Source organism: Rana temporaria, chromosome 5 (assembly GCF_905171775.1).
Source record: "Rana temporaria chromosome 5, aRanTem1.1, whole genome shotgun sequence".
In the NCBI taxonomy this organism is placed as follows: domain Eukaryota; kingdom Metazoa; phylum Chordata; class Amphibia; order Anura; family Ranidae; genus Rana; species Rana temporaria.
This window is the reverse complement of record NC_053493.1, coordinates 48,619,529-48,643,731: the sequence shown is the minus strand read 5'-3', so window position 1 is coordinate 48,643,731 and position 24,203 is coordinate 48,619,529. Positions and strand designations below refer to the sequence as shown.

The 24,203-nt window shown below is 44.3% G+C and overlaps 1 protein-coding gene across 1 annotated transcript in view; it reads right to left on the bottom strand.

Annotated features, from left to right (window-relative positions):
* Window positions 1-59: 59 nt before the first annotated feature.
* ARMC3 (armadillo repeat containing 3) overlaps window positions 60-24,203 on the bottom strand; it is a 112,022-nt gene continuing 87,878 nt past the window's right edge. The window contains exons 15-19 of the mRNA XM_040352510.1: window positions 22,336-22,434; window positions 21,661-21,753; window positions 9,448-9,654; window positions 6,128-6,290; window positions 60-634 (exon numbers count right to left, since the gene is read on the bottom strand). Of these exons, the coding sequence (XP_040208444.1) occupies window positions 431-634; window positions 6,128-6,290; window positions 9,448-9,654; window positions 21,661-21,753; window positions 22,336-22,434 (766 nt within the window). The 3' untranslated portion in view covers window positions 60-430. The remainder of the gene's footprint in view (window positions 635-6,127; window positions 6,291-9,447; window positions 9,655-21,660; window positions 21,754-22,335; window positions 22,435-24,203) is intronic.

The window sequence follows — 24,203 nt, the reverse complement described above, 5'->3', positions numbered from 1 at the left end:
GTAACTTTGGATAAATTTGTATTCGTTCACTAACAGCCAAATTTGAATGGAAATTCCAATACCTATAATTTATTAGTTACCGTATATACTCGAGTATAAGCCAAGTTTTTCAGCACTTTTTTTGTTACATATACTGTTCTTTTGTGACATTAAGTCAGCTGATAGCTGACTGCCCTGCTATGAGCTTACAGGGCAGAGCTGTGCCAGGCTTGCAAAGAATCCCAACAGTATTGTCTGGATCCACAAGGCTGCCTGATTGACAGCTGGCTCCACCTTCCAGAATTCGGCTGAGCCGACGGTCACACTGAGGGCGAGTTTGAAATCGTGCGAGTTCAGCTGAAATGTATACATTTTTAACAGATGTCCAATTAAATAATGGAAGTTCAAGGAAAAAAAACAGAAATCCTGAACATTTAGGTGGATATAGTTCTCATATCTGCTGATAGCTCTCAGCCTCCACAGTTCCGTTCTTCATCAGGCGGCCTGGTTCATGCATGAGATCCACAATGTAACTCTCTGGAGGAGCTCTTGTCCCTGGTCTCAGTGAGTCGCTGAGCAACTTGACTTCATTCCAAGCACGACCGTAGTCACCACGTTCCAGAGTACAGGCAATGCCAATTCTGTCTGCTACAGCCTAGAAAACATGAACATTATACTGTGGAGTACAAGCAATGTTAACACCGTCCATTACAGCCTAGGAAACACACATTATAGCCTTGCGTCCCTTTATGTGGCCCTCAGGGGCCCCTGCAGACAGTAGTCTGTGTTTCCCTTGCCTCAGTGCTTACTCAGGTCAGTAAAGGAATGTTTTTAGAATTTATGTAGTTAAATGGCCAGGTTTATTCTTTTCACACGATCTTACTTTGTGGTGTTATCCATCCCTTCTCTCTCTCTCAATGATTTTTCCATTGCTCTTTTATAATGGATCTCGCTGAGAGAAATATCAAATGTGGCTAAAGCAAATTTAAATGGGGCTGCAGGGAGCACAATAGTGGAAAAAATGATTTGTAAGGGTCAAATCGCATCAGAAAGTGGTGCGGGAAACCCATGCATTTGTAAATGCACTCGCGATCTGCAGCGGGTGTCAGTGCAATGCTAAAGACACCCCAAATGTAGCTTGCAGAGGCAGTCCGTTTGTCTGCACCGGATTGCATAGTACAGTTGTATGCACTTTTTTTTGCTGCAATCTAGTGTGATTACAGCCCTTTGAAATTAATGGGCTGAATCGTACTGCACCCGGATCGCATGCTAATCACACAGGAATGCACAGGAATGTTCCTGTGCAATTCATGGTTTGAACTAGAGATCGTTATAAGATCGCAATCTTGATTAAACCCCCCTCACGATCTTAGTCAGGCATTTCCATGATTCATGTAACAAGTGCAGAGCCGTTCTCTGCTCACAGCCATCAAAAAGAAAAAGCAAACAAAAAAGCAGCAGGCAGTGTTTATCAACAACATGCACTGAAAGAGAAATAAAAACAAACATTGTATCATTGTGTTTTTTTAGAGATCAAAAGGGATAAACTTTGGTCTGCAAATGAGGTCAGTTTAACCACTTAAAGCGGAGTTCCACCCAAAAGTAGAAGTCCTGCTTTAAGGACTCCGGACCCCTGACATGCCACATTTTACATGCGGGTACCTAGTTTTGACAGGTACCCAGCTCCCACTTCTGCTCGGGCCACCGAGGCGGCTCGAGCAGAAGTTCTCCTCTCCCCCACCCTCCCTGCTATCTTCTGGTACACATCACAGAAGATTGCATGGCCATTCAGGACACGCAGCGTGACTCACGCATGCGCAGTGCACACCCGGCTGTGAAGCCTCAAGCTGTCACAGCCAAGTACCCACACTAGTGATGCCGGCATCGTGGAAAGGTGGGGGAGAGAACCGAGGCTTCGGGCAGCCGCATTGCTGGATCCTGGGACAGGTGAGTGTCTGTTTTTTATAAGTCAGTAGCTACACTTTTTATAGCTGCTGACTTTAAACACTGAAATGGCTGGAACCCCGCTTTAAAGACTAATGCCGCGTACACACGACCGTTTTTTCATGACGAGAAAAATGAATTTTTTTAAATTGGTCATTAAAAACGACCGTGTGTGGGCTCCAGAGCATTTTTCTCGACGTGAAAAATGGGCATTAAAAATTTAGAATGTGCTCAAATTTTTCTCATTGTTTTTCACGATGTGAAAAACTGTCGTGTGTGGGCTTTAACGACGGGGAAAAAACGCGCATGCCAAAAAGCAAGTTATGAGACGGGAGCACTCGTTCTGGTAAAACTAGCGTTCATAATGGAGATAGCACATTCATCACGCTGTAACAGACTGAAAAGCGCAAATCGAATCGTCTCTCACCAAAATTTTACTAACACAAAATCAGCAAAAGCAGCCCAAAGGGTGGCACCATCTGAATGGAACTTCCCCTTTATAGTGCCGCTGTACGTGTTGTACGTCACCACGCTTTGCTCGAGCATTTTTTTTTTTCACGATCGTGTGTATGCAAGGCAGGCTTGACAAGAATCACGTTGAGAAAAACTTTGTTTTTTTTGCATGACATTAAAAACGGTCGTGTGTACGCGGCATAAGCCTTTTTCTGACACTTTTTGCTTACAAATTAAAATCTGTATTTTTGCTAGAAAATTACTTAGAACCCCAAACGTTATATATATTTTATATATATATATATATATATATATATATATATATATATATATATATATATATATATATATATAAATATATACATACACATACATATTTTTAGCAGAGACCCTAGAGAACAAAATGGCGGTTGTTACAATATTTATGTCACACTGTATTTGCATAGCGGTCTTTCAATCGCAATTTTTGTCTAAAAAAATACACTTCAATTAATTAAAAAAATGTATATAAACAGTAAAAAAAATTGTATAATGTGAAAGATGATGTTGTGTTGTGAAAATTGTAAGAGAATTGTGGTCTTTATTCTAAGCAAAAAAAATGGCTATTCTCATTTTATCCAGAATCGTGCAACTCTAGCTTGAACCAACATTAAAGCGGATGTCCGCTCAAAAAAAAATATTAAAAGCCAGCAGCTACAAATACTGCAGCTGCTGACTTTTAATATTAGGACACTTACCTGTCCTGGAGTCCAGCGGCGTCCGCAGCAGAGGACGAGCGATCGCTCATCACTCTGCTGCCCCCCCCTCCATCCACGGTGAGGTAACCAGGAAGTGAAGCTTCACTGCCCAGTTCCCTACGGCGCATGTGCGAGTCGCGCTGCGCCCGCCGATTAGCTCCCGCTGTGTGCTGGGAGCCGAGTGTTCCCAGCACACAATGGGGGACGGACGGGATGTCAGAAAAAACCCGTCTTTTGCCCGTGACGTGTGGCCGGAAGTGGGTGCAAATACCTGAGGGGGGGAGGGTGCCGATCAGCGCGACTTCACTTTAGGGTGGATTGTAAAGGTTTGTTTTTTAAAAACAAAAAACATGTTATAGTTACCTCCTCTGTGCAAGGGTTATGCACAGAGCGGTCCTTTTCTGGGGTCCCACGGGAGCATTCCTGGCTCCTTCTCCACATCGAGTGCCCCCCCCCATTGTTTAGTCATAGTTGCGGACGATAAAGTTTGTAGATAAAATGTTCTACACTACTAGATATATTTGTATCATTCTTTTCTATAAATAACTCTCTGACAGAGATAGATTACCAAGTGAAGAGTCGGAAAGGTTCACCGTCCATGTCAAAGGTCGGCATTTCCTTATGTTGCAACTTTGGAAAACGTAACACTATATAGTTACATCTCTCTTCAAATGTTTCAATTAATCCAATCCATCAAGTTATAAAAAGCAAAGCAACAAAGAGACTCTTTCATACACTTCCACCAAGGGACTCCTGAGTTCTATAATTATTATACAGCAATATTTTGCTTCAAATTAACTGTTTAAAGCCCAAAAAAGGACCAGACATGTAGAATATCTGCAGTTTTTGACCATCTCTTGTAGCATGTCTGTGGTCTTTGACAATCTCCTGTTGCATGTCTGCAATCTCTGACAGCATTTTGTAGCTTTCCATTAAAAGAGAAGTAACCCCATTTTTTTTTTTGCAGAATCATACTTACCTGGCTGGATGCAGCATCGCTCCGATGCTGCATCTGTCCCCCGCTGACTCTATAACTGAGAATCGAGCGATCAAACACCACCGATCGCTCAGTTCTCAGGGCTCCCTGAGCAGAGAGCTGGTGACTGCCAGCTCTCTGCTTTGCCCCCTCGCTCACTGAAGCACTGGTCTGTGGAGGGGGTAAGAGCAGGTGGCTCAGGCTTGCTGAGAGGCTGAGCCGTGTGCCAGTCCAGGCATGTGGGCAGATCCCAATATCATTGTTGCGATCTTGCCTGAGCCTGGACCAGCTCTCTGACGTCAGCCAACAGCAGGTTTCAGCCCGCTCTCTGCTGAAACAATCTTTGGCTGTACTTCTTGTTTCAGTCCTTAAAGGGGAGTTCCAGCCATTTGTATGTTTATTAAAAGTCAGCAGCAACAAAAAGTGTAGCTGCTGGCTTTTAATAAACAGGCACTTACCTGCTCCAGCGCTCCAGCGACGCGCCGGCCGGGGGTCCGCTCCTCTCCCCCCCTCCCCGGCCGGCGTCTTCATTTTCAGTGTGGGCACCCGGCCGTGACAGCTTTCGGCTTCACGGCCGGGCACCCACTGCGCATGCGCGAGCGGCACTGCGCATGCGCGAGCGGCGCGGCCCGGCGCCGCGCCGTGTAATTGGCCAGGAGATCGCCTAGGACCTGTGACGTGTCCTAGGCGATCGCCTACAGCAGCCACTTCCTGAAGGCGATTAAGCTTAGTCGCCTACAGGAAGGAGGAAGTGGGACAGGAAGTCTCACTCGTGCTGAAGCCCCCACTCCCCCCCCAAAAAAATGACATGCCAAATGTGGCATGTAAGGGGGAGAGGAGTGGGTTAAGAGGAAGTTCCAAATTTGGGTGGAACTCCTCTTTAATGATACAATGATTTCTGTGCGATTCTCAGCATCCATATACTATTAAATGCAAATGCTGTGGAATGCTGAGGAAGTGTGCATGAAACCCTGCAATCACAGGAAGTGGGTTAAATGATGCAGAACACTGGTGACCTCTAGTGGCAGAAAATATTTACTGCAGTGGACAATGCTTAAGAGCTGATAAGCATTGCAGACAAACCCCTTTTTTTAATGCTTGGAAGATAATCATTTACAAAAAATAACTTTACTGCAGTTGGGCTTCAGATCTAAACCCCAACTAGATGACATTATTTTTCTAAAGCACTTGTTTTTATTAACAACTGCTGTTTATTTCCCCATAACATGCTTTTTATTTCTTTGTGCATCTCAGTTCTGCAGATCTCATCCAGACTCTTTCAGCCACTTGTCTACATGCACTCACCCCAGCATATCAATGCTATGGACCAGTGGCAGCTGGTGCTCAAAATTTTTTGGGGGGGTGCAAACAAACTGAAAAAAAATTGCAGCCACTGTGCCCGTCAAACGCAGCTACTGTGCCCATCAATTGCCGCCACTGTGCCACACGCAGCCACTGTGCCCATCAAACGCAGCTACTGTACCCATCAATTGCTGACACTGTGCCCATCAATTGCTGACACTGTGCCCATCGCTGAGTGAACAAAGAGCGCCCAGCATGGCACCCACTGTCCACCTTTTTGGACACTTATTAGAGCCTATGGCTCTAATCAGGTGCTTCAAAAAATACCCCGCTGCTGTAATCCAGGTGTCGAAAAGGGGTCGGGCACATGAATAGGGGGTGGCAGCGGAGAGGGAGGTGACAGGAGAGAGGGGGCAGCACCTGTGCGCCCTTTATGGACGCACCGCCACTGCCCTGGACCACCTTCCTGATAGTGACAACGGAGGACCATGGCATGCCTGCATAATGTGTGTCAGCATGGCTGCATTTATTCTTTACCAGGGTGCATGTGACAAAGTGACAACACAAGAGAACAGCTGGGAGACAGGTATCACCCTATAACTGAAAGCATCTACATGACAGGATCACTTGGTATTGTTTTAATAAAAACTACAGATTTATAAAGATTGAAACAACTTTTGAAATCACATTATAGAGTGAAAAAGCCCTTTAAAAATACACATCTCTCAGAGCATACCTTGTAGAGCAGTGCTCGGTGATAGAATATCCCTTTCTTAATCTTCCCAATAGGAATGACATTGCTCTTCAGCTCAAATTTAAGTTCACTGATATGGAGTTCCCAGCTGAATTCATGCAGGCGATCCTTCTCTATAGCACCGCCCATCTTTTCGGCCACAAACCTGTGTGGAATTTAAGAAGATCCATCACACTACAAATTTTTGTCTCATATAAAGAAGAAGCTTTTTTATATATATATATATATATATATATATATATATATATATATATATATATATATATATATATATATATACACACAGTATATATATATATATATATATATATATATATATATATATGTATATATATATATATATATATATATATATATAAAAGCACCCCCCCCCCCAAATGATTGCTGCAATTATGCTCTGATCATTACATGAATTAAAATGAATTAAAATGGAAATATATGTGGCCATCTCAGTATCTTGACTGTTCAGCTGCATATTATGTAAGATTTAAAAGCCGGCATAAAAGCTGGAAATGAAATCCGTTTTAGTCTGAAAGTCTGTAGAAAGTAAATCTAATGATTATGTGCTTGAGAAGAAAAAGAATATTTGTCAGAGTTAATCTAAGAGAAGGTTAAAAGCAGGGGTGTCCAAACTTTTTTCAAAGAGGGCCAGATTTGATGAAGTGAACATGCGTGAGGGCTGACCAATTTGCCTGACATTCTGAACCATTAAAATTCGGTCTAAGTGTGTTCATCTTAGCAACTAATACACTGCCCAACAAGAATTCTCTTCCCTTTGTGGCTGTGTGTGGTGAAGAGATGAGCTTGGGCATGTTATTTGGATATACTGTATATATTTCTTTTGTGGCCCCAACGAATCCCAGAGCCCTGCTCAGGACTAAGGATGAGCTTGGACGTGTTATTTGGATATACCGTATTTATTGGCGTATAACACGCACGGGCTACCATTGCCATGAATGCAGCCTCACCATTGACATGAATGCAGTCCTTACCATTGACATGAATGAAGCCTCACTATTGCCATGAATGCAGCCTTACCATTGCAACCAATGCAGCCTCACATGTGCCATAAATGCAGCCTCACATGTGCTATGAATGTAGCCTTACATGTGCCATGAATGCAGCCTTACCATTGCAACCAATGCAGCCTTACCATTGCAACCAATGCAGCCTCACATGTGCCATAAATGCAGCCTCACATGTGCCATAAATGCAGCCCCACATGTGCCATGAATGTAGCCTTAACATTGTCATCAGTGCAGCCTGATCGATGCCCATCTGCAGCCTCAGAGGGCAGAGGGAGGGGGCGGGACGAGTGCCGACAGATTACAAACAGGAGAATCTCTTGTTTACTCTGTGGCCTCTTTAATACAAAGTCCCGCCTCCTATGATGGACAGAACAGTTGTCCAATGGCATCCCTGGAGACTGACTTCCAATACACACGCTGCTAAGTTAACAGGAGATTCTCTTCATGTAATCTGACGGCACTCATCCTGTCCCCTCCAAGGCAGCGCCGATAAATACGGTATATATCTTTTGTGGCCTGGGGGGCCACAAACAATATATATATCCAAATCCCCAGGGGGGCCGTATTAAATCAACAGGGGGGCCGCATTTGGCCCGCGGGCCGGACTTTGGACATGTCTGGTTTAAAGTGAAGATGTACTTTGCACGTGCAAGGCAAAAGGAACAGGTTCACTTTAATGCCAGACCAGCTGAGCATATACTAACAGCACCTTCCCTTTGCTCCCTCGTTACTCTTTTCAGGCACTGGGAGCAATAGAGACCTATCTATGTGTAATCTCTAAATAACATGATATATTTTCCATAAGCTAAAGTGGTTGTAAACTAGGGTGACAACATCTCCCGGATTGCCCGGGACAGTCCCGCATTTTGCAGGTCTGTCCCGGGCACCTTCATTCCAGGACAATAATAGAATGAAACTGACACAGCCACCCCCCTGAGCCAATCTGATGCCCCCAAAAAAGGCCGTCACATCACCACTTTACTGGAGAAGCACAATCCTGCCCCCTGCTTGTGATTGGAGAAATCATAAATCCCGCCTCTTGTGTCCAATCAGTGTGCTGTGATTAATTACAGCACAAGCGGATTTTTGGGAAGGGAGGTGTCCCTGAATGGTAGTTTGGAAATGTGGTCACCCTATTGTAAACCCTTAAATATACCCAGTGAAGTGACTGGCCTCAGGTGATACACAGTTTTGACAATAAAACCTGCAAGCTGATTGGTTTCTATGCAAAAGTAATGGCGGGAATCAGCGACTCTCTATCTGTCACCGCTGCCGCCCGCCTCACAGCCTGTCAAGTCTTGCTCTCCGGGCTCCGGCTACTACTGGGTGGGGGGCGGAGGCAGATCACTCCACCAGGGAAGGCAGGCGGGTGGTCGGGACTTGAGCCAAAATAGAAGAACATGCGAGCGAAGCTGAATTGACATGCGCCCGAAACTGAAGAAATATTCCCACCGCTCCGACCAGTACATGATCATCAGAAAGGGGCACAGATAATGGAAAAAAATACACCCCCCCCCCCTTAAAGCGGGGGTTCACCCTAAAAAAAATTTTTTTCTAGCATGCCATCAAGCATACTAGCGCAAGCTACAGTATGCCTTTATTTTATTTTTTGGCGCCGTACTCACAGTTTAATCCCGTAGTGAAGTTTCAGACTCCCCGTGGGGAATGGGCGTTCGTATGCAGAGGGAAGATGATTGACGGCCGGCTATGGCGCGTCGCGCTTCCCGAAAATATCCGAAATAGGACTTGGCTCTTCACGGCACCTGCGCAGTCAGTTCCTAGTCTGTGCGCAGGCGCCGTATAGCGCCGTGAAGAGCCGATACCTACTCTGGCTATTTTCGGGAAGCGTGACGCGCCATAGCCGGCCGTCAATCATCTTCCCACTGCATAGGAACGCCCATTCCCCGCGGGGAGTCTGAAACTTCACTACGGGATTAAACTGTGAGTACGGCGCAAAAAAAATAAAATAAAGGCATACTGTAGCTCACGCTAGTATGCTGGATTTAATGGTAGAAACTTGTTTCTTAGGGTGAACCACCGCTTTAAGCTAGTAGGAGCGGTGGTGTATAATTCAGAATTTTTATTATTTATTCTGCACTGACTGTCTTTGAAATTTCCCCAGCCCCTGTTCAAATCCAATCTGGGGACAAAACCGGGGACAGACTTGGTCCGGGGACAGTGTCCTTAATCCGGGGACTGTCCCTGGAAACCGGGGATGTCTGGTCATCCTACCATAGCCACATTTGGTGGTTTGGTCTAAATAAACATACTTACTGTGCCAGAGCCACCACTTGCTCTCGGATGTGTGGAAGAGGAAGGATTGTTCTGGAAACCTCTGAGATATAGTCATTTAATTCCTGGTCACATGGTGGGAACCACTGCAGTGTCTCAGGAATGGGATCTGGTGGAGCTATGACCTGGGGTACCTCATCTTCCTCTTTCACCTTCTCTTCCTCCTTCTTCACTTTGCCCTTTCCTTTACTGAAAAAAATGGATTTTTAAAGAGATATACGGTAATTCTCTGTACAGAGGAGATATATGGCAATTAGTCCCTTCACGCTGACCTAACACAAATATGCGGCCCCACCGGACTGGGCGTTTTTCCGCAGGGCCGCACATTTGTGCATCTCCCTTTGTGCTGGGAGAGCATGGAGTCAGGGCTGCTGATAGAAATCGTGGGGCCCCATACAGACAACCTGACAGGGCCCCCCCAAGAAAATATTAAAGCTTTATTTCGCTAAAAATACAATAAAATCATTATTAGCAGACACAAATACAATATAACTCACAGAATTCCTGCTAAATATAAAAGATAAAACTGAGTTAATAAATAAAAAAGAAGATAAAAAAATATATGGGCTGGGCAGTTGGGGATTAGAGAGACAGAGGGATAGAAACAAAGTTACAGAGATATGAAACTCAGAGTTAACATTAGAGCCAGTGCTGGGAGGGGGGGCCGCAAAGAGAGGGAGATTAGTGAGGGATGATAAAAGCAGATAAAAGCTGGCATTAGGGAGAGGGGAGAGACCAGCTTTCAGCTGCTGGATGAAGAGTTTTGCTGTTGTTGTCCATCACTAACCACCTTCCCTGTGTGCAGAGGCGGCTCTTTAATTAGGCGGTCGCCTAAGGCCTCACACTCACAGGGGCCTCGCGGCCTCCTAACTTACCCAATGCAGTACCCCAATTTGGAGGGACAGGCAGCGTTAAGAGCCCTGACTCAGGAGCGGGGCCGCCAGAGTCCCTAGCAACCAGTGAATATCGGCGACACCACCCCTTGTGACATCAATGACCCAGCATGCCCGCAGTGAATGAAGTCACAAGGGGGGCGGTTCAGCAGGTGACATCACCGGGTGGCCCCCGCCCCTTAGGTGTTAAAGAGCAGGATCTGGGGGCCACCTTGTTAAAAGGGGCTTCCAGATTCCGATAAGCCCTCTGCCTGCAGACCCCCACAACCACTGGCCAGGGTTGTGGGGAAGAGGCTCTTGTCCTTGAATTATTTTTCCCATCATGGGTGTGAGTGGGGCCCTCATGTCAAGTTTTGCCTAAGGCCTCACAAAGCCTGGAGCAGCCTCTGCCTGTGTGCTCTGGCCCCCTACAAGAGGACTGCCCCCCCCATCAGCGGCCCTGCATGGCGTGCTCCCACCACAGAAACCGGGGTCTCACCGAGAGCCCCAGGCCCCGTAGTAACGATCTGGACCCGGAACTCCAGAATCCGGGTGACCTGATTGCTGTCATAGCCTCTGATTGGCTATCACGGTGATCAATCATGGTGAAGCTCGCCCCAGTGCTTTCTCTCTCTGTGAATAGCAGAGAAAAAAACGTGTATTTTAAAACAAATAAATAATAATAATTAAAAATACCTAGATCAAGGTTTGAGTTGGGTTAGTGTTTGGGTCAGGGTCAGTATTTTTTTTTGGACATGATATATATTTTTTAAATTAGTATCAGTGTCAGTTAGTGTCAGTGTCGGTGTGTTTTAGGTAGGATAAAAAATAAAAACAAAATATGCACCATTGTTTGTGGGCTGTACTATGGGTACAAACAACAACTAACATATACATATGTGGTATCGCTGCGATCGTCAGGAGCACCTGATGTAAGGAGGGACTCTACTGGGGGCACCTGATGTAAGAAGGGATTCTACTGGGGGCACCTGATGTAAGAAGGGACTCTACTGGGGGCCCCTGATGTAAGAAGGGACTCTACTGGGGGCCCCTGATGTAAGAAGGGACTCTACTGGGGGCGCCTGATGTAAGGAGAGACTCTACTGATGGTGCCTGATGTAAGAAGGGACTCTACTGGGGGCCCCTTATGTAAGAAGGGACTCTACTGGGGGCCCCTGATGTAAGGAGGGACTCCACTGGGGGCGCCTAATGTAAGAAGGGACTCTACTGGGGGCGCCTGATGTAAGGAGAGACTCTACTGGGGGCACCTGATGTAAGGAGAGACTCTACTGGGAATGCCTGATGTAAGGAGGGACTCTACTGGGGAAACCTGATGTAAGGAGGGACTCTGCTGGGGACACCTGATGTAAGGAGGGACTCTGCTGGGGAAACCTGATGTAAGGAGGGACTCTGCTGGGGACACCTGATGGCATCTGGTGGCAGGCGACGTGACATATGACACGCTCAGAGCTCCCACTGAGTCAGCATTATGATGAGTTGAACTATTTCATTTTATATTTTAATAATGGAAATAATGCGCTTCAATCATCTTGAAATCATAACCACCATGGTGCCGGGATGATTGAAGCGCTAACATCAGGTGTTTGGAGTATCTTTATCTGCTGATTGTTAAACTTTCTGGAATACACATATTGCTATTGTGGTGTAGGATCTGGGCCTGCTGTCCCTCCATCCCTCTTTCTTTCCTTCCTTCTCTCTCCTTCCCTCCCTATTTATTTATTTCTTCCTCCATCCGTCGTTCATTTGAGACTCAATGCACACCCTGCTGAGCCACGCCCCTTAAGCCACACCCAATATTTCGTTTAAACCACGCCTGTTTTTTGCCACGTGCAGAAGTGGCTAAAATGTTTTTCAGGAGTTGGATGTTTAAAGTGGAACTAAAGGCACAAATACTTACCTTAGTTCCAACGGTCTGAAGCCCCTGAGAGGTCCCTCGCTGGCATCTTCTCCCGGTTTCTTCTGTGTGCCATCCATAGTAGAATGAAAACTGAGCTATGCATGCACAAAAAAAAAAATCGCAGATCGCCGCCATTACTAGTAAAAAAATAATAATAGTAAAAATGCCGTAAATCTATCCCCTATCTTGTAGACGCTAAAACTTTTGCGCAAACCAATCAATATACGCTTATTGCGATTTATTTTTACCAAAATCATGTAGAAGAATACGTATCGGTCTAAGCTGAGGAAAAAAACATTTTTTTTTGAAAAAAAAACAATTGGGAAATTTGTTATAGCAAAAAGTCAAAGATATTGGCCCGGATTCACAAAGCACTTACGCCGACGTAGAACAAGATACGCCGACGTAAGTGCAAATGTGCGCCGTCGTATCTGTGCGCCGGACCCACAAACTAAGATGCGCCTAAAAATAGGCTTAATCCCGCCAACGTAACTTGCCTACGCCGGCGTAGCGTGGGTGCACATTTAGGCTGGACGCATGTGGCGCTCCCATTGATTTGCTATTCAAATGAGGGAAATACGGTGATTCACGAACGTACGTGCGCCCGACGCAGGCTACGCGATGTGTGCGTAAGTTGTACATCCGGCGTAAAGTTAAGCCCCATAAAGGAGGTGCAACCCAGCAGAAGACATGCAAAGGTCTGCACCAGGGAACTCAAGCCGGCGTATTTTACGTTGTTTATGTTGGACGTGTGTCTGGCTGGGCGTAGGTTACGTTCACGCCGTAGGCAGTGATCCGGCGTAGTTTAGGCAGTTGTTTTGACGTGGTTGTGAGCATGCGCAGAGGGATGCGTCCACGTCCCGGCGCATGCACAGTTCGTGATACGTATCTGTCTGGCGCTCGGCCCATCATTTGCATGGGGTCACGCCTCATTTGCATGGGTTTGCATGGGTCAAGCCCACTTCCACCTACGCCGGCCTGCGTCTTCGAAACCTACGCCACGCCGACGCAGCATGGGGAGCACTGGCTTCCTGAATTCCATGCTTGCCTCTCTGCGCTGCGTCGGCGTGGCGTACATTGGTTTGCGCTACGGCGGCGTAATGTGCGCCCGCTCTCTGTGAATCTGGGCCATTGTGTGTTTTTCAAAATTGTCACTCTTTTGTTTATAGCGTAAAAAATAAAAACTGCAGAGGTGATAAAATACCAACAAAAGACAGCTCTATTTGTGGGAAAAAAAAGGACATCAATTTTGATTTCGCAATTGTCAGTTAAAGCGAAGCAGTGCCGTATCGCAAAAAATGGCCTGGTCATTGAGAAGCCAAATCTTCCGGGACTGGTAATAAATAAGTCACTTTATCTAAAACTAACTAAAAGTTTTAGTTAGAGACGCACTAAGCCAGCAAACAGTACCAGATTTCATACAAAAATGTAGGTACATTGACATCCCTCATCTTGATCATCTGACTTCGAGGAGGCGTCAATAGAGAGCTCCTAATCTACATACCTTTTCTGAGTCTATGACAGTATTGAAACCAAAGGATCGGTATGATAGCCAGCAACCAGCATTTACAGAAGGAGGACAGGAATGGTAGCCCAACCATTTCTTTAATGACAGGTTTCCTTTCAAGGGGTTGTAAAGGTACAGTTTTTTTCCCTAGATAGCTTCCTTTACCTTAGTGCAGTCCTCCTTCACTTACCTCATCCTTCCATTTTGCTTTTAAATGTCTTTATTTCTTCTGAGAAATCCTCACTTCCTGTTTTCCTGTCTGTAACTCCACACAGTAATGCAAGGCTTTCTCCCTGGTGTGGAGTGTCGTGCTTGCCCCCTCCCTTTGACTACAGGAGAGTCAGAACGCCCACTAACACACAGCTCCTTTCTCTATCTGCAACGTAGAGAGCGTCCTGACTCTCCTGTAGTGCAAGGGAGGGGGCGAGCACGACACTCCACACCAGGGAGAAAGCCTTGCATTACTGTGTGGAGTTACAGACAGAAGAACAGGAAGTGAGGATTTCTCAGAAGAAATAAGGACATTTAACCACTTAAGCCCCGGACCTTTAGGCAGCTAAATGCCCAGGCCAGGTTTTGCGATTCGGCACTGCGTCGCTTTAACAGACAATTGCGCGCTCGTGCGACATGGCTCCCAAACACAATTGGCGTCCTTTTTCCCCCACAAATAGAGCTTTCTTTTGGTGGTATTTGATCACCTCTGCAATTTTTATTTTTTGCGCTATAAACAAAAATAGAGCGACAATTTTGAAAAAAATGCAATATTTTTAACTTTTTGCTATAATAAATATCCCCCAAAAACATATATAAAATGTATTTTTTTCCTCAGTTTAGGCCGATACGTATTCTTCTACCTATTTTTGGTAAAAAAATATCGCAATAAGCGTTTATCGATTGGTTTGCGCAACATTTATAGCGTTTACAAAATAGGGGATAGTTTTATTTATTTATTTTTTTTACTACTAATGGCGGCGATCAGCGATTTTTTTCGTGACTGCGACATTATGGCGGACACTTCGGACAATTTTGACACATTTTTGGGACCATTGTCATTTTCACAGCAAAAAATGCATTTAAATTGCATTGTTTATTGTGAAAATGACAGTTGCAGTTTGGGAGTTAACCACAGGGGGCGCTGTAGGAGTTAGGGTTCACCTAGTGTGTGTTTACAACTGTAGGGGGGTGTGGCTGTAGGTCTGACGTCATCGATCGAGTCTCCCTATAAAAGGGATGACTCGATCGATGCAGCCGCCACAGTGAAGCACGGGGAAGCCATGTTTACATACGGCTCTCCCCGTTCCTCGCGATCGCTAGAAACGAACAGCTGCGCCCTCGTCCTGGATCGCTCCCCGCTGGTTAACCGACCGTTACATGTCCCGGGGGGGGGGGGGTTCCCGATCGGACCCCCGACCCGTGGAAAGGCGGGGACGTACATGTACGCCCATATGCCTGTACGTGCCATTCTGTGGACGTATATGTGCATGCGGCGGGCGTTAACCGGTTAAAAGCAAAATAGAAGGATGAGGTAAGTGAAGGAGGACTGCACTAAGGTAAAGGAAGATATTTAGGGAAAAAAATTACCTTTACAACCCCTTAAGATTTATCAAGGTTTTTAGCTGTCTGAAGTTACTGTTAATCCTCTGTGATTTATAAGGTATGAATCAGCCAGGACAGCCATGTAATATTGGAAACACCAAAACATATATGGGAAAGCACAGATATACACAAACAGTGTTTTCTTAAAATGAATAATTTGGGTTGAAATTAGAATCCATATCAATAAATCTGCAGCTGCTGGACAGAGGAATGAATATCCTCCAGACAGATCTAAATGACAAAGCTACGACCTGACCTCTGAGATGCTAAGAAAAGCCACATCACTGAGTCACTTAAAGGGAAATTTATAATCTTTGTAATGTTTTAGATACATATGGAAGTGATCAGCTTAAAGGGGTTGTAAACCTTCGTGTTTTTTCACCTTAATGCATCCTAAAAACACCTTGCTGTGTCCGGCCCCCCAGCCCCCCAGTTTAACTTACCTGAGCCCTGAATTTCCGTGGGCGCGATCCCACGTCACTCCCGCGTGTATTCTGACAGCGGAGGAGTCCCAGCTATCAGGATACAATGGTGGGGCAAGGAGGATTCCCCTATCCACCTCGCTTGTGTGGATGGGGGAATCCATTTACCATAGGTTTTTTTTTCAAGCAGTCTGCTGGTTGATTGAAAAAAGTGACCCATGTATGGCCGGCTTTATTTAGGTGTATTGACAACACCCACTGCTGTATGACTCAGAGGAGGGAAACCTCCACCTCCTTATTTGCTAGACCAGTGTTTCTAAACCCTGTCCTCAAGTACCCCCAACAGGCCATGTTTGCAGGTTTTCCTTTATCTTGCACACATAGGTGTGCGCACAGGGTGTGCCAGGTGTGCCCAGGCACACCCTAATCAGCCTGTGCAGCACAGATTCCCCCTACTGCCCTGGGTCCCCCCTCCCTCCTTCCCCTCGCAGCACTGCCGGCTTCCCTACTCTCCTCTCCCTCCGGCTGCTGCTGCGAGGATGTTTTAGGATGAGTGGAGGAAGGGGTCAGTAAATATGTAACTGACTGGCCCCTTCCCTTTCATCGTGTGTGATTGGTAGTATGTGTTTGAGCTTTGGGGTGCACACCCTAATGCAATAGGCTGCGAACACCTATGCTTGTGGTGGTTTAAATCAAAGTCAATGGCTTGGTATTTTAGAAAGCTATTAAGCTAAGAGAAATTCCCAAAACATGGCCTGTTTGGGGTACTTGAGGACTGAGGTTGAGAACCACTGGGCTAGACTTATGCCTCGTACACAGGATCGGACTTCCATCAGACAAATCTGTGGATTTTTGTCTGAAGCGCCGTGAACTTGTTCTGCATACAAACGGCAGAACTTTTTCATCCAACATTCACGAAACTACGTGGTTTTTCTGCTCTTTAGCGCCACCCTTTGGGCAACTTCTGATATTGTTGTCTGATGGTTAGCATTGGTTCTGAGAATGCGTGTTTGTACTTTGGATTTTAGTCCAACAAATTTGTGTACACACTATCGGATAATCTGACGGACAATTTGAGAGCATGCACAGCCAACATTTGTTGTCGGAAATTTCGTCAACAATTGTCCGATGGAGCATACAGACGGTCGGATTATCTGACAAAACACGTCTGTCAGACAATTGTCGGAATATCCGATTGTGTGTTTGGGCCAAGTCCGACCATAGAGGGGGAGATTTTCTTTCCTGCAGCCACGGATTGCAACCACAGTCAGTGGTAATGGTGGAATCCCTCCCGACCTGGGGGCAGGGGAAGCCGTCCCCGCCGGGAGAACACAGTGATTATTTCTAGTTCCTATAACAGCTGCTAGCAATAATCGCACGCAAAATCCGACAAGCGGTTGTACCCAAGTTGATCAACTGATTAACTTGGGTACCTTTAGGCCCCTTTCACACTGAGGAGTTTTTCAGGCGGTACAGCGCTAAAAATAGCGCCTAAATACCGCCTGAAAAACTCCTGCCCAGCCTTCTCAGTGTGAAAGCCCGAGGGCTTTCACACTGAGGTGATGGGCTGGCAGGAGAGAAACAAATCTTCTGCAAGCAGCATCTTTGGAGCGGTGAGAGGAGCGGTATGTATACCGCTCCTTCACCGCTCCTTCCCATTTAAAACATTGGGAAACCACGGTAACACAGCCCGCAATGCGCCTCTGCAGAGGCGCATTGCGGGCGGTATTAACCCTTTATCGGCCGTTAGCGGGGGTTAATACTGCACCGATAGCGGCCAAATGCCGCGGCAATTCCGACTATTTTTAGCGGCGCTATACCGCCACCGCGCCTCCTTAGCTTGCTAAAACCAGCCGAGATCGAACTGTCTATGGCCAGCTTAAGGCTGGCCATAGACAGTTTTGCAATCTTCTTTAATTGCTCAATTCCCCCATCAACACTCTACATTATTGTATTATGACAATAGGAAGTTTTTATCGCCGTTAGAATATAAATCAGCCATAGATAGACCGAAATGCTGAACTGGCCAAATTTTGATTAATCTATGGGTAGGCTACTATCTATGGATCGACTTCAGTACAACAGCCTGTCGGGTATTTTTGTTCGATCACTGATGGCGGCTATAGCCACCAGCAGTGATCATTGTAGTCTGACAGCTGGGAAACCTCCCCCTGTCAGGATACTATAGCAGAGGGAGGGATTCCCCTATCAACTCTGACTGGGAAATCGGGTTGAAAGAAAGAAAATTGCAAAGTCTATGACCAACCTAAGCCATCCTGTATGGGTTTTCTGTTTAGGACAATAGTCACAGAGGAATTGGCACGCTTATTAGAAAGCACAGTATGACCTGCAAATAATTTTAATTAGAGACTCAAAAAAAACTGTTTTAGATAAGGATAAAAATATAAATCTATAAAAACTGTTTATAAAATTTATAACAAAAAAGTTACCAAAAACTATATTAACGGCCCTTTAAAGTTTTAAAATGAAAAATGTTGCCTATTGCTGACAATACATGGGGCATTTTCAGGAGTTTTTCATTAGCTTAATTCAATTAAACAAATGATCACATGGAATTGAATGGACCTCTGCAATCTGCCACCCGCAATTTTTAATGACTTTATGGTCCTTAACAACTGAAAATATGATGAGTATCATCTGAAGCCAACACAATGCTTTTAGAGACATTCAAAATGTAATTCAATTGACTGAAAACCGGTATATTTTTTCTTTAAAGTGGATGTAAACCCGGTTGGTCTCATCCTTTCTAAACTACTGCCATAGTGCTGATCTGTAAGGATATAGATGCCTCCTGCATGTATCCTTACCTGTCTCTGTCTGTTATAAGAACTGAAAAACTGCAGATTCTGTGGGTGGATCTGTTGTCTGGAGCTCGGTGGGTGGAGTCGTGATGTCAGTAGACTCCCCACCCTCCTCTACACTCCCCTTGTCAACATGCATTTTTCCCTGTGTATTCCTTACACTAAATTCTGCTATGATCACTAACATCCAGTCATAATCCAGAAAAGTAACCACATGACTTCAGAAAAGGAGTGGGGATGGGAATTAAAAAATAATGCCTGTCTCCAGGCTAGTGCATGAGATATGTAAATAACCTGTCACTCACAGCAAGGGGGCGGAACGGACTTAGGTTTTTCTCTATAAGTCTGTTTTATTTCACTGAACAATAAAAGTGGATTGCTCAGAGCTGGATTAACTCTGTGTGGCAAGACTGGGCACAGATAATAGGAAATCTTATACTGTACATTGTGACATCAAAAACAAAATTGGGTTTACATCCACTTTAATAGAGTGAGTCCAGGTTGAAAACTTTGAATAATCTGTGCTTATAATGGTGAGACTACATGTTATAATCCTCCCAAGCATTCAGCTTTTTTCATTTTACTTGTTGCCCCGAAATCCGTCATTTGAAGGCGTTCTGTTAGGAAGCACATCTGCTTCAGTTTAGACGTTCGCTAATTCATAAAAAAAAAAGAATTGTCTGACACATTCCATGGCACGTCTGTCCTATAGTGGAGGATTTCTGAGCTCTCAAGAAAACTCCACATGATTTTAAGCCGTGCATGTTTTTTATTAATTTGTGTAAAGTAAAAACATCTGCCGGGAGAACAGCGTTGGGTGGCTTATATAAAAAAAAAGGAAACGTTCTGTGCGTCGGCACACACCGACAACTGCCTCATAATGGCCTATAAATCTATGAATGTAATATCGGTACAAACCTGCCTATCTACTGTATGGTGTGAATTGCATTAGGTATTTATTTGCAATGTTAATTTTATCTTTTTAAATAAACATTGCCCCGAAAAATTTTGTTCATTTTTACCCCCAGAACTTGCAGCTTACAACTTTCAATGATGAGGCTTCAGCTCTCTCGTTCTGCTTCCCTGAACATCCAGTCTTTACAGGAAAGAGTTAATAGTGGACAGTGCAGTCTCCAGTCAGTCTGTTAGTTTGGAGGGGATAATAAAAGGACTATATCCAAGAATTTGCTGATGAAAACAGTATCATAAGTAGTAATTAGGGATGAGCTTCGTATTCGAGTCGAACTCATCGTTCCTCGAAATACGAACAAAACGGGTCGTTTGCGCCTAATTCGAGTTACGTTTCACAGACCATAATTCACTGCGGCATCTCTGGCTGATGATTGGCCAAGCATGCACTATGACCCGCATGCTTGGCCAATCACATCTTGCAAAAAACGGAGAGCCATAATTGGCCAAAGCCAGGGTGGCTTTGGCCAATTATGGCTCAGGGGGTTTAGTACACGCCCCACACTATAAAAGGCGCCTGCAGGTTGGCCTTGTGTAGTGTGTTGCGGTGGTTAAGAGAGGACAGAGAGAGAGTCATATTTTGCAGGTAGATAGAGCAGGCAGGCAGGCTAGTCAGTTAATGTTATAGTGTGTAGAGGATATATATACATCCCAGGTGTTGTACATATATTTATACACTGTATAGTTTAGCTAGATCAGCTCTTCCTAATTTACTGGCAGGCAGGTGATTGTGCTAGCTGCAGTATTCTTACGTGGTTTATTGCCTGTGTCCTCTGTAGTTTGCACCTAAAGCTACTTGGTGTGTACTGGCCGTGTGCTCTGTAGTTTGCACCTAAAGATTCAGGAGCAGTGATTTTAATGATGCTTAAATTAAAACAAAAAAATATGAAAAATTCCTTTAAATATTGTACCTGCTGGGTGTCTATAGTTTGCCTGTGAAAACGTCTTTGAGAACCCGGGTCTTGCCCGAGGGAACATGTATCAATGGAAATTTTTTTTAAAAAAACTATCGTTTTCAAGCAATTAGCATGCATAAAAAAATTTACTCAAGAGATAAAACAAAAATCCTGCCACTTTATAAAACTCTGGTTCAGCCGCATCTTGAGTATGCTGTCCAGTTCTGGTCACCAATCCTCAGGAAGGATTCGTGGGAAATGGGGTGGGTCCAGAGAAGGGCAACAAAGCTAAAAAGGTACTGGAGGACCTCAGTTACAAGGAACAACCACAAGCATTACAATTATTCTCTCTAGAGATGAGATGCTTGAGAAGAGATATGATAGCTATATACTAATATCTTAATGGTGATTCTAGGGAATAAACTATTCAGTCTCAGGGAGTGTTAGGCCGCGTACACACGATCGGTCAAAAACGATGAAAACGAACTGAAGGACCGTTTCATCGGTCCAAACCCATCGTGTGTGGGCCCCATCGGTCAGTTATCCTTTAGTCAAAAATAAGAGAACTTTCTTTAAAATTGAACCGATGGACGCCTAACCGATAGGTCAAAACCGATCGTTGGTATGCAAAAGCTCAGAATCAAGTCGACGCATGCTTGGAAGCATTGAACTTCATTTTTTTCAACACGTGGTGACGTTCTGACACGATCGTTTTTTTAACCGATGGTGTGTAGGCACATCAGACCATCAGTCAGTTTCAATGGTTAACCGATGAAACAGTCCTTCAGTCCGTTTTCATCGGTTATGACCGATCGTGTGTACGCGGCCTAAGAAGACATGGGACCACTCAATGAAATTGGATAAGAAGCAGTTTAACCTTAAACTATGTAGGGGTTTTTCACTGTCAGAGCAGTAAGGATGTGATATTCCCTTCCTCAATTGGTGTTGTCAGCGGGAAGCATAGATAGTTAAAAACAAACTCTTCTATGGACATCTTAGCGAACACAGTATACAGGGATATAAGATATGGTTTCTGACATAAACAAACACAAACACACAAGTTGAACTGGATGGACTGGTGTCTTTATTCAACCTTACCAACCATGTAACTATTTAAGTAAATACATTTTTAAAAGGGTCAAAACTGCCATATTTACACAACCAAATGTATTACAAATAAATATGAGAATTACCTGGAAGACTTCTCTTTCATCCTACTCCGGCTTACAGAAGGAGATTTCACTGGAAAAGGCTCTTGCTTGTCTTCTACAGGTGACTGAGCCCGACTGAGAATAAAAACAATGATATTAGAAAACCTGTCACAGTAGGAATTTTGCCAATATACAGGGTGGGCCATTTATATGGATACTAAAATGGGATTGGTTGGTGATATTAACTTCCTGTTTGTTTTTCACACCATTGTTTTTCTTGTGAAATTCCGAATAAGTTTGTTGTGTCACATGACCCTCTTCCTATTGAAAAAACAAAAGTTGGATTCAAAATGTCCGACTTCAAAATGGCCGCCATGGTCACCACCCATTTTGAAAAGTTTCCCCCCTCACATATACTAATGTGCCACAAACAGGAAGTTAATATCACCAACCAATCCCATTTTATTAAGGTTTATCCATATAAATGGCCCACCCTGCACATAATGTTCAAAATCAACCAATCAGAAACCAATTTCAGTAACCTTTTTGCTCTGTGATGGAAATTCTGCTTTCACCATTAGAGATCTGACTACCACAAGGCAGCCCCAAAATACAAAATGTATTTTCTTTATATTTTTTACTGTACCTCTTCTGTCCACCTCTGGACATTAATTTGCATTTGGTCTCAGTAGGGAGGACAGAAATATAAGGACTTACCCTCCTTGTTCTCTAGAGGCGCTTCTGCTCTGTGAAGATGGAGACTGTATGATGCTTTGCTCTGTTTTCTCCTCCACTGGAATGGGTGATGGGGTAGCACTGAAAGAATAATTGTTCATGTAAGCTACAAGACAAAGTTGCCACTATTAAAAGTCTGAATGGAACTTTCAGTTTAAATTGGCTAAATACATTCCAGGTGCATCAAAACAAAAAGGTGTTTAGAAAGCAGCCACAGCCTGATAAGAAAAGCCTCTCCCCTGCCAGCATGCTGTAGAGAAGGATCTTGCTCTTTGTGTTTTAGTTTTTACGCACCAGCCAATTTAAATGGAGAGTTCAACTAGGCTTCAAAGTAGATCCTAAGCCAATTTTTTATTTTATTTTTTGTATAGTGTAGTGTTAACCTCTCACCTGTTAAAATAAATTTGTGATTGGCTGTCACAATGATCACATTATGTGCATATATATATATATATATATATATATATATATATATATATATACAGTACAGACCAAAAGTTTGGACACACCTTCTCATTCAAAGAGTTTTCTTTATTTTCATGACTATGAAAATTGTAGATTCACACTGAAGGCATCAAAACTATGAATTAACACAGGTAAAATAAAGTCTTATTGCGCTACTGCGAGTGGTGGAACGTGTACCCCTATATGGGGCAAATGTCTAGAGCAGCTATATCTAGACGGTGCACAAAACCATAAAAGTGAAATGAAGTATAAAGTGATAAGTGCTAAAGCACAAAGAGAAATCAAAAGCAAAATAGATATAAAAGTGAATGTGTATACACAAAAGACTAGAGTGTCAATGCACAGTAAAATCTGTGATGGATGGGTGAGTGCTAGAACCAACACTGGCACAGAATTTCTGACCAATTCCTATGGGGAAGCAGCAACCTAATCCTCAATAGTGCATCGAATTGTGAACATATAAAATGTGAACATATATAAAGTATGATGACAGTCTATAATTCCAGGGATCATTAGAGGGATGTTAATCTTGAATTGATCATCATCAATGACATAAATGGCTGAGAGTCTTTACAGATGCTCTGATGGGATAAATGATGGTGATAGATCTTCTACCTGTGGTGTCACACTCCAGCTTTAGTTACACATTGCCCTTACCTTAATCCAGGTATAAAACAGCATCTAGGACAAGTGTTCTCCGTCTGGTTAGCCTCACCGATCCCGCTGTTATCTTCAATAGATGTTCCGTCCTCGGGGAGGAGGAGGGGTGGGTGTACTTCAGGCCTGTTGTTCTCAAATGAGAAGGAGGAATGACACCGCAATCGTGAAGTATGTTCCGGTAAATGGATACGATTTATTTGGGTGTAGGGTGTAGTACAGGTTTAAAATTCAGCGCTCGAGCATCGAGCGTGACGCGGCAGTCAGCTGGCTAGTTTCCGCTGGCCTCCGGTTGGTTGCCTGTATCACGTGGTCGCTATTGTCCTACGTCGTTGCGTCACCGTCACGTGACTTCATTAGGGATCCATGTGGAATTATACATAACAAAAAAGTGTGAAACAACTGAAAATATATTTCATATTCTAGGTTCTTCAAAGTAGCCACCTTTTGCAGCAGACACATCTCTAGAACTGGTAAGAGGAGACTGTGTGAATCAGGCCTTCATGGTAGAATATCTGCTAGGAAACCACTGCTAAAGAAAGGCAACAAGCAGAAGAGACTTGTTTGGGATAAAGAACACAAGGAATGGACATTAGACCAGTGGAAATCTGTGCTTTGGTCTGATGAGTCCAAACTTGAGATCTTTGGTTCCAACCCCTGTGTCTTTGTGCGACTCAGAAAAGGTGAACGAATGGACTCTACATGCCTGGTTCCCACCGTGAAGCATG